Source organism: Balaenoptera musculus, chromosome X, assembly GCF_009873245.2.
Source record: "Balaenoptera musculus isolate JJ_BM4_2016_0621 chromosome X, mBalMus1.pri.v3, whole genome shotgun sequence".
In the NCBI taxonomy this organism is placed as follows: domain Eukaryota; kingdom Metazoa; phylum Chordata; class Mammalia; order Artiodactyla; family Balaenopteridae; genus Balaenoptera; species Balaenoptera musculus.
This window is the reverse complement of record NC_045806.1, coordinates 59,914,983-59,924,833: the sequence shown is the minus strand read 5'-3', so window position 1 is coordinate 59,924,833 and position 9,851 is coordinate 59,914,983. Positions and strand designations below refer to the sequence as shown.

General features: G+C 41.7%; 1 protein-coding gene across 1 annotated transcript; it reads right to left on the bottom strand.

Moving 5' to 3' along the window:
• Positions 1–983: 983 nt before the first annotated feature.
• CDX4 (caudal type homeobox 4) lies at positions 984–8,943 on the bottom strand. The gene is made up of 3 exons (XM_036839167.1): positions 8,445–8,943; positions 2,354–2,499; positions 984–1,190 (listed from the first exon to the last, which is right to left on the bottom strand). The coding sequence occupies exons 1-3, from the start codon at positions 8,941–8,943 to the stop codon at positions 984–986; spliced, it is 852 nt and encodes a 283-aa protein (XP_036695062.1).
• Positions 8,944–9,851: the final 908 nt, after the last annotated feature.

The window sequence follows — 9,851 nt, the reverse complement described above, 5'->3', positions numbered from 1 at the left end:
GAACTGGACCAACACCACAAACTCCAGACAACTCCATTCACTGCAGCCTAAGTTGTGTGTTTGTAACCTGTAAACTGCAGTTTCTTGAGTTGCACTGCACTGACATGATATAATGTAGGTAAAATTGAACAGATTGAAGATGATGGCAATGAGAGAAGCTATAGAACATACACTGTCCTTGTGCTCATGTTCAATCTGACTGCCGTTTCACACTCTAACGGTAAATGGAGTGGAGAGACAGAAGAGGGGAAGGGTTTATTCTGTGTTGGAAATCTGCCCTTTCTAATGATTCAACCAAGCTGGCCTGTATTATTCTAGTCTGATTTCATTGTTTTGGCAAGATTTGAAACTGACACTGCAGTTTGGAAGTTCTGAGATAATTGATGCCAGACAAGTATCATCAAGGGACGAAAACTTTTTAAAAATTTATTATTTTTATTAACAAGTGACTATGGATTCAGAGTCACCTCCTGATGTTTTTAAAAACATTTGTCTTGTTATGAAAACGCTGTTAGCTTTTGAATTAAACACATGAAAGTTTAGCTAGAGATAGATAAATTTCTGCTTAACCTTTTCCCCTCCCCCAAAAGATAGCATCAAAAGACACACCCAAGCATCAAATGACAAACACAAGTATACATACACAAACGTGCATCCTGGCAGAACTGTTTTTTACAGCCTGTGCACAAGCAAATTTCTGAAGTTGTGAATAGAGTTCAAGGGCTCGCAATTGTAGCTTTTAATTATACAGCTTATCACCAAGCTCCCTGAGTGACTGACATAGCATAGCACACAACAGGTTTCTGGGGATAGTTCCTAACAGTAAGTGACCCTTGAATTATCTTCAACCCATGGCGCATCCGCTTGTTCTGAATACTGCCTTACAAGGAATTACATAATGTTGCAACTCCCCTGCTGATATCTTAGAGACCAAAAAGACAATGCTAAAGGAAAGGCACTTTCCATTTCTCTTTGCCCTTCTTTCATTCAGAGACTATGACCTGCGGTATCTCAATAGGCTGAAATCCACGGACAGCAGATGGGGTGGTGAAAAAAGTGTTAGGTAGTTCCCCAGGGCTGATGGAGCCAGAGTCACTTTGCACTGAGCCTCCACTGTTCTCAAACTGGGATATTTTCTTTTTGATCATCTTTCTCTCCTTGGCTCTGCGATTCTGAAACCAGATTTTCACCTGAAACACAAAATGCTTTGGATTTAATGGGGCAACATACTGAATGCACTTTTCAGTCATTGCTGATATTGTTCAGGGACTCTAGTATTTACAAAGTCCTTTCACATGCATCACTTAATTGAGCCTCACAATGACCTTGTGAAGTATGCCCATTTAACAACAGGTTTTAAAAAGGCTGAGACTCAGAGAAGGAAAATATCTTGCATGAGATGAAACTGAAATCAAGTCCAGGGCCTCAGACTCTGAATGCAGTGCTCTTTATATTATACCTCACCCACCATCTCTGTTGTGCAGGTAGAAATAAATAATGATAGAATGGCAGATGCTGAGCCATGGTGATAAAAAGGGAGGGATTTAAATAGCAAAGGTGATTATGATCTGTCATTAAAAGAAGTAAGGTTGTTAAAACAGAACTGGGTGAACAAGGGTGATGAAATACTATATCTCTTGCTGGGATACCAATGTGCCTTCATAAATGGTTGAAATGCAGGCTTCTTGGGATACGGCAATACATTAATGGACTTTATAGTTCTAGAATCTTATGATTTCCAGGATTACTCCTAGACCTAAGTAAAAAAAAAAAAATCAGGTAGTTATGTAATGTCAAAATCTGGGTGAGTGGAAACCACTGATCCTTGCCATGATTTAATCTTTACTGAGTATCCACAGTAAGCTAAATTTGAGGCAGGAATCATAGGATTACATAGACCACAGAAAATTAAATTCCTACCCTGAGTAATAGAAAAACTTGCTTCAGGTAGCAGCATTGGTGTTCATTTACTGTTACAGTTTGACTGATATGAACCAGATAATTGCCATGATTGACAGATTTCCACTTCACACATTGATTATGACTACTTGGGGAACCATATCAAGGTTTTGCCCTGACTCATCAATTGTATGGGAGTTTTAATCCTTCTCCTCCCCCTACGTCCCCACCCCTGCTTTCACACCTACACAGTGCCCACCACATTCAATTATTAATAAACCCATCAACCAATGGTACTAAACTAGGTGGTCCAGTAGGATGAATGTGGGCTTTAGGAGAGCTTTGAGAATGGCTTGGTCTTCTGTTTTGCTGCCACTCTTACTTACAGACTTCCCTAAAACCTCAGCCTATTGAAATGCTTATATGAAATGTGTTAGATGTACTTCTGGTGTACCTGTCTTTCAGAAAGGCCCAAGTTGACTGCCAGCTCTGATTTTCTCCGAATGGTGATGTATCTATTGCAGTGGAATTCCTTCTCCAGCTCCAACCTTTGATGATCTGTGTAAACCACACGATACTTTTCTTTTGTCCTGGTTTTCCCTGTTAGGGGAGAAAGCAGTGCATTTAATCATATTTTGCTTCTTTGGAGATTGTTTTGGTTGGAGGAATCATAGTCATTGTTCCTACCCTTAGCTATTACTTTCAAATATAAAACAAGTACTTTTTTTAACCAAATATGTCATAAGTCCATTTCTCCATTAATTACTTTGTCATCTGTGGCTATTTTACATATATATATGTATATATATATATTCAACACACCTATCACACCACCATTGACATACTGTTACACCAAAGCATTTTAAAGCAAACACTTAAGCCATGATTTTCATTCCCTTCACACTAACATAGGGGAACAGCATTGTCATTGTCAGTAGTAGCAACATTCATTATACATGCACTTCCTTTTATATTGATATTTTATGCAGTTCATTCATATTGTTTCCTATTGAACCTCTCACTTACCCTTTCAAATTACGCAGAATGTGTCTTATCCCCATTTTGCAGATAAGGAACCTGAGGCTCAGTGTAGGTAAGTAAGTGGCTTTGTGCTAGTGAGCTGAGGAGTGGGGACCCAAACACATACCCTTGGCTCCCAGTCCGGTGTGCCAAATGTTATTCATGATTTAAACATGCTGGGCAGCATAAGAATGGCCCAAGTGAGGCAAGCTGTTTTGTGATCCTGACATTCTAATTACATATACATTCTAGAATTTCATTTGGAGAGTAATTTAAAAAGAAAACATCTATTGTCACTTAGATTCTGTTCTAGGATAGCCCCTATTACTTATTAGAAAAAATAGTTTAGTTTTTTGGGGAGAGTCTTAAACAAATTTTTATTCCCAAGTGGATAATGAATGGGAGAAAGAGGGGGTGTTGACTTTAGCAGAATAAAATGGGTATTCTAGTATTCTTTGAAAGGATATACAAACATTTGCTTTGTGTTACAACGTTTAACTAATTTCTCATGCCCTCCTTCAAATAGAGTTTTATTCCTCCTTTCAAATGTTCCAAAGGTGATTAGGAAGTTTCTCTTTCTTTTCCATTTTTCTAACCCCCTCCAGGATCTTCCTCCTTTTCTCTATGGCTTTTGGCAAACTCCTTCTGATCTTCCCTGGTTGTTTTTGATGTGAAGTTTTGGGGAGCGATCTGTAAGACAAAGGTTTCTTTAAAGTGTTTCCCTAAACTCCATTGAGGTGTTAAGATGCAGCACAAGCTTAACAAAGGAGCTACATAGCATCAGATCCCATCCTGAACCCTCTTTACATTCAGGAACACTAGCAAATTGGTTTGGAATTTACAAGCCCTAAACAAATGTCAGACACCCTTTCATCTCCAGGAAAGAAAAAAAAAAGGGACATGAATGTAGAAACAAATTCTAGATGAGAGATATGTTTTAGGATTAACTCATGGACTAAAGAACTAAACAAAACTTTCCCTCTTAAAAATGGAAAACGATGAATCCCAGTCAATCTGTCTCAAAGGCTCAAATTTTAAGCTGGTTTTCTTTTTTGTTTGTTTTTTGTGTTTTTTTTGTTGTCAATTTTTTTAATTGAAGTATAGTTGATTTACAATATTGTGTTAGTTTCATTTGCAGCAATGTGGAAAGACCAAGGGAATATTATGCTTAGTGAAATAAGTCAGACAGAGAAAGACAAATACTGTATGATATCACTTACATGTGGACTCTAAAATATAATACAAATGAATGTATGTGCAAAACAGAAACAGACTCACAGATCAGAAAACAAACTTGAGCTGGTTTTCTGAATTTAGGAAACCAAAGGTCTGGCATTTGGTATGTTACAAAGGCAGAATGTATATTTGAGGTCACAATGAAAACATTGAGGTTTAATTTATTTCCAGAACCTCAAATCTTAGAATCAAAATATATCTTTGAAGAGATGTTCCCTAAAACCCTTCCTAATCCCAAAGTGACTAAGTGTTTAAATTCTAACTTGAGGCAGAAGTTAAAATTCAACTTGTGTGTGTCTGTTTTCCGCTCTTTGATAATCAGTAAATATAACCAGACTTCAAGAACTCTGGAAGGTTGCAGTCCTTCCCCACCCCCATTGGTCATAAATTCCCCTCTTGCAGTTTCTTCTGAGGACAATAAAGTCAAGACCAGGCCTCTTTATTTGCCATGAAAATCCTCACCCTTTCCGGCAATATAACCCCTGAAGAAAGGAGGAATGAGGAAGAGCCAAGCTGCATATCAAAGCCATGCAAAGTGTTAAAAAGAGTCTGTTGCCCCAATCTGACAGATAAGACCTCAAACCTCAAGAAGACATAGATCAGGGGGAAATATTGACTGCACATTTAACAAAGAGATATGAACTCCTGTTTCCTGGTGCTCCTCTTGTGTCCCTGCTCCCAAACTGTCTTCTTTCCACCCCTTTCATTGCCTCTTCCCTTAAATGATGAAATCTGATTGAATGGGTTTTGGACATTTTTCTAGTAGAGCATTTTTCTAAGAGCACTAGCTTTTATTGTTCAAGCTATTCTCTTCTCCCAGAGACTACAACATTTCTGAGGGTGAGGGATCCCCTTCTCTGGCGCTATTGTGGGTTAATTTAAGAAAGTAACAAACCGTAAGTTGTATTACAGGGCTGCTTCATAGCCCTGTGGTGGGGATTTCACTGCCTCCCCCTGCCTAAAGCCTTGGACAAACCTCTGTAGTTCCCACTACCTAGAAGACAGTATCCCTACAGAGTCTGCAAACACATATCATTATATATGATGACTTATCATCACCCTAAATGTGCTCATTTGAGAGACTGGCTGTGAAAGCACTGTTAGGCAGAAAAGCACTCTCCAAACCTAGGGGTTATGATGATGATGACAGTGAGGGTAAAGAGGATGAAAACCAATCTCTTTCTTTAGGGAGTAGAGTGTAATTGACACCATCATAATGACTTTCCATCTGATGGTAATCTTTTTGCTGCTTTTAGTTAAAAATTGCATCCAAATTCATTCATAAAAATTGTCCAATTAAATGATCAAAACAAAGAAAGATAATGATAAGCTTCAGGAATTATTAAGTAACTCATTTTCTGAAGGGTCCTAACTGAATAAAATCTTTTAAGTATAACTTCCTCAGTGTTTTGTATTTTTTCCAGTGGGTTAATCATAATTATTCAAAGTCACTTCCTTCTCTCCTCTTCTTTCCCACACCTAAAAAGAAAGCCCCTCTCCAGTCCTGCTTAGGTTACCACTTTGCCAATACTCATCCAAGGTTACAACTCTGGGTAAAAAAAAAGGCAAAAAATGAAAAAATTCCTAGCTGTAATGCACTGACAATATTTAAAATACGAAAATATTGAACTTTTCCCAGAATCTTTCTATCAGGTTCCTTTCCATATAATTTTTAAAACCAGAAGTGTATTGGAACAGAATACTTAGGGAACAAAGTGGAAATAAAAATATTTCATTTTTAAATCAAATCACTTAGTGGACATTCATTTATTCTGTGTCAGTCCCCTTTCTCTCATTTGAAAATCAAATGCGATAATAATCACTATGAAATGTTTTCCGATTGTCCCCTAATATATGTATTTTTGTTTCTTTAACCTAAGGCTATTTTAAAAACATTCGTCAGTGATGGAAAGAGCTTTCATTTGATTACCATAATCAGGGAGGGGTTACTTCAATTTTGTACTTCATCTATTTTCTTCTCAGCCATAAGTCAAATGTTGTCCTACAATACTACAGAGTGAAGTAGAAAATTTAGGAGGATCTGACTTATTCATTCATTTAACAAATATTTGTTTAACACTCGCTATGTACTAAGCATACAAATGGGTGTCTTTTTGTTTGGAGTGATACAAAGAGGTGATCAACTTAATTTTTTGTGGGGTTCATAACCTGAGATCCATGGAAGGGCTTCAGTGGATCCACGAATCTCCCAAAATTATTCAAAAAAATGACATGTGTGTATACATGCGCATTTGTGCCTTTGTGCATTTTTCTGGGGAGAGGGTCCATACTTTTCATCACATTCTTAAATTGTTGCTAAATATGCACCTTAGGCTACAAGAATATAATAAAGGGGCACTTTTATAAGACATTAAAATGAAATGGAGATTGAATTTAATAAAGCCCCATCTATAGGATAGGCTGCCAGAAGTCAATGGGGTACCAAAATCATTCAATTTAGAATTTCTCATAGAAGTAGGAGAGAAAATCTTGTGAAGGTGGCATTGTACACCCAGGTTTCAAGAGTTAGCTAATGATGAAGACACCACAGAGCAATTTAGAGTTCCTTTCTAAACTTACCCAAAAGAGAGAATCTGACAAATGCAAATGAAAGACTTTTAAGCAGAGAAACCCATCATATTTTCTCTCATAAACAGAAAATTCATGACTCAAGATTTATTTTGTCTTGTCCTTTTCTTCCCATTGTTCTCTCTTCCAAACAACATACTAGTGACTTTCCTCTTCTAAAGTATTTCAAAACATAATCCTGAACTGGGAGCAGCTACTTTTCTGGCTTTTGTGTCTTTTGCTGATGGTTAGGGCTTAGTGAATAGATGTTAATTACAACCCTAAGATTAGATATAATAACAGCCCTGGGAATACAATACCCTAACCTAATTTTCTATTCTCTTTAGCCAGCCAACTCACTCTTATTTCAAAAAGCAATATGCAGACTTACTTCCAAACACTTTAAAGCTAAGTATTTAAGCTCAACTCTTAATTTGGGATTGCTACCCCAGTAATGTCCTAATCAATTGGAACTATCTCCTCTGGGCTGAGCCCTCTTAACGGTGAAAGTTGGTCCCATCCCACCCTCCTGCTTTTGCTTTTTTTAGGGAGAGAAAAAGGGCAGAACTGTGAGCAGAAGCATAATCATTGTGGACAAATGCTATTGAAATGTCATTTCTTCCCCAGAGGGATGAAAGTGATAGAGCTGAATTTTACTAATTTTCTCTAATGACAGGGAGCGATAGGTTGGAATAATAAGAATGTGATAAAAGAACAACTATAGCTGAAAACAAACATCTCCCCGCCTCCCTCCTCCACCCCCTGTCCAAGATTAAAGCAGAGTACCCACTTCCCCCGCCCCTGGCTCCCAGTAGCCGCCCACCGGCTTGCTGGTAGGAGCGTGGGTAGGCATTAGGCTGGGATCTCTGGGCTTTCCTATGTGCGGTGACAAGCCTGCATCCAGCCCCTGCACCTCGAAACGCCTACCTGACTGTTAGCAGGGCTTTAATCACTTTAATCTTATTGATGTTGGGGCTGATATTCGTGCACGCCCAGGGGATGTTAGGATTGAGTAGCTTATTATGTCCCAGTGGTGTGCTGTAACTTTCTCACAGCCTCTATGCTTCCATTGGCGGAAGGGAAATTGTTAGAAGGCATTGGGTTTGAATCCAGCTTGCCTCTGCCAGCTTGGGCGAAAGAAGCTGGAGCTTCCTTGAGAGTCCAGGGTGACCAGGTTGCTTTGCCATTGGGGCCTTCGTGGCTAAACTGGAGGGTCTGTTGCCAACCAAGCATTGTGAACCTAAGTTGAGAACCACCAGCTTTGAGGGGGAAGCCGACCTGCCCAGATGGGGAAGGGTTTGAAATGGAACGGGCAAGCAGCAGTGATTGAGCACAGGGACACGTGGCTGTCCTCTCCTCATTCACCCACTGATCTTCCCCGTGCATCTGTTTTCCCATCTGGGCAACTACAGGGTTGGATCTTGACCCTTGTGGCTCAACATGCCCATTGTCCGCCCGATTGCTCCCTTGACCGATCAGAAAATGGTGAAAAAGTCCCCTACGGTCGGCTTAGTTCCAAGCACCATGCTCTGCTTTTGAACAGAGGCACAAGCGAAGGACGTCACTAATGGGCTGGGGCCCTGGGCAGTAAGACACTCAATGGTCTCCTTAGCTAAGCTGTCCGGGGAGAAGCCTGAGGAGTAGGAGGGCCAGAAGGCCAAGAGAAGTAGATGAGAAGCAAAGGAAGGAAAAGTGTGAGAGCTTTGGAATCGATTACTCACCAGTCACCTGCACGGTCTTGCGCATCCACGCATAGGGGCTGTGGCGGCTTCTGTTAGAACTGGCGTCGGCGGTGCAGGCGTCGATGGGGAACAGTGATCCGCCGGCTGGTGTAGGCAGGCTGCTACCGCTGTTTCCACCCCCTGCGGGTTCCAGGTTGCTGTATTCCGGCGAGCCAAAGGCAGCGGGGCTCGAGGTCATGTCGTTCATGTGCACCGTGCCCATTGTACTGGACGGCCCGGGGTACACGCTCCAGTCTTCCCGAGGGGGACTATAGGGTGACCCCCAGGCCCCCAGCGATGGCCCGTGAGGATCCATACCGGGCATATGGGGATACCCCATATAGTGCGCATAAGACGGGGCCCCTGCGAAGTTGGAGGCTGGCATCGGACTCCCACCGTCCCCAGTGGCGCCAGCCCCGGCTGTGCCACCTCCTGCGGGGCTCCTGAGAGTGCCCGAGTACATGCCCGTTTCTTTTTCCAAAAGGCAGCTTCTGTACATAGTGGCTTGGGTATGAGAAAGGAGCTCCCTAAGCCATCCTGAAGTCCCTGTAAGGCCCCAACCCGACTTTGAGAAGCAGTAGGGAACCAGTAGGTTAGGCCGTAGCTGTGCTGCAAGCTCCTCCGCGCCCCTCAGACTACTCCATCGGCGTTTCCTACCCTGACGGTTTCCAGGTGACTGGTAGCCCGGTATAGATGGGCCCCCAATGGCTGGGCTGACGTCAAGGGGCTTTAGGCTTTTACATAGCATTTGCATTCAAATGAACGGCCATTTCACTTTCACAGGGACTTGTTCACTCTACACTCCCTCTCCCAGAGCTCCTGGGCCTTTCTATCTCATCTTTCTCGCTTTTGTCCATCTGGTCCCATAGCACTAATTTTGCGCTTTTGGAGGCAGAAGGGAGCTCCTCCAGAGGTTTCTGAGCAGCTCCCTCCAAAGTGAGATGGAGACGCGTAGAATCAGGGCCAAATCCTGCTCTTTGGTCCTTACCCCGCGGCTTCTTTACGCTGATCTTCCCGCACCCAGTCTGCATCCTTGGTATCCCCTCTGCCCACATTCCCTGGCACGGGTACTCCACATGGCACTGGCCCATGATACCCTACTCCTCATCGCCCCCTCCACCAGGAGGAGAGATTTGTTTCTAAGGACAGAGATTCATTTCACAGAGATTCATTTGTAAAACATCCAATTAATCCGGCCTGCCGTCTATTGGAATGTAACCTTAGGAAGGCAGAGCAGGGATGTTTGTCTCTTGTTCACTACTCTATCCCCCGTGTCTACAACAGTCCGGCACACAGTAGGCACACAATAAGTTGGATGTTTTACAAATATGCACAAATTAAAGAAAGATGAAGAGAGGAGGTTATGAAAAAAGGAAGGAAAGAAGGAGAAGACCCATGTGGGTAGTG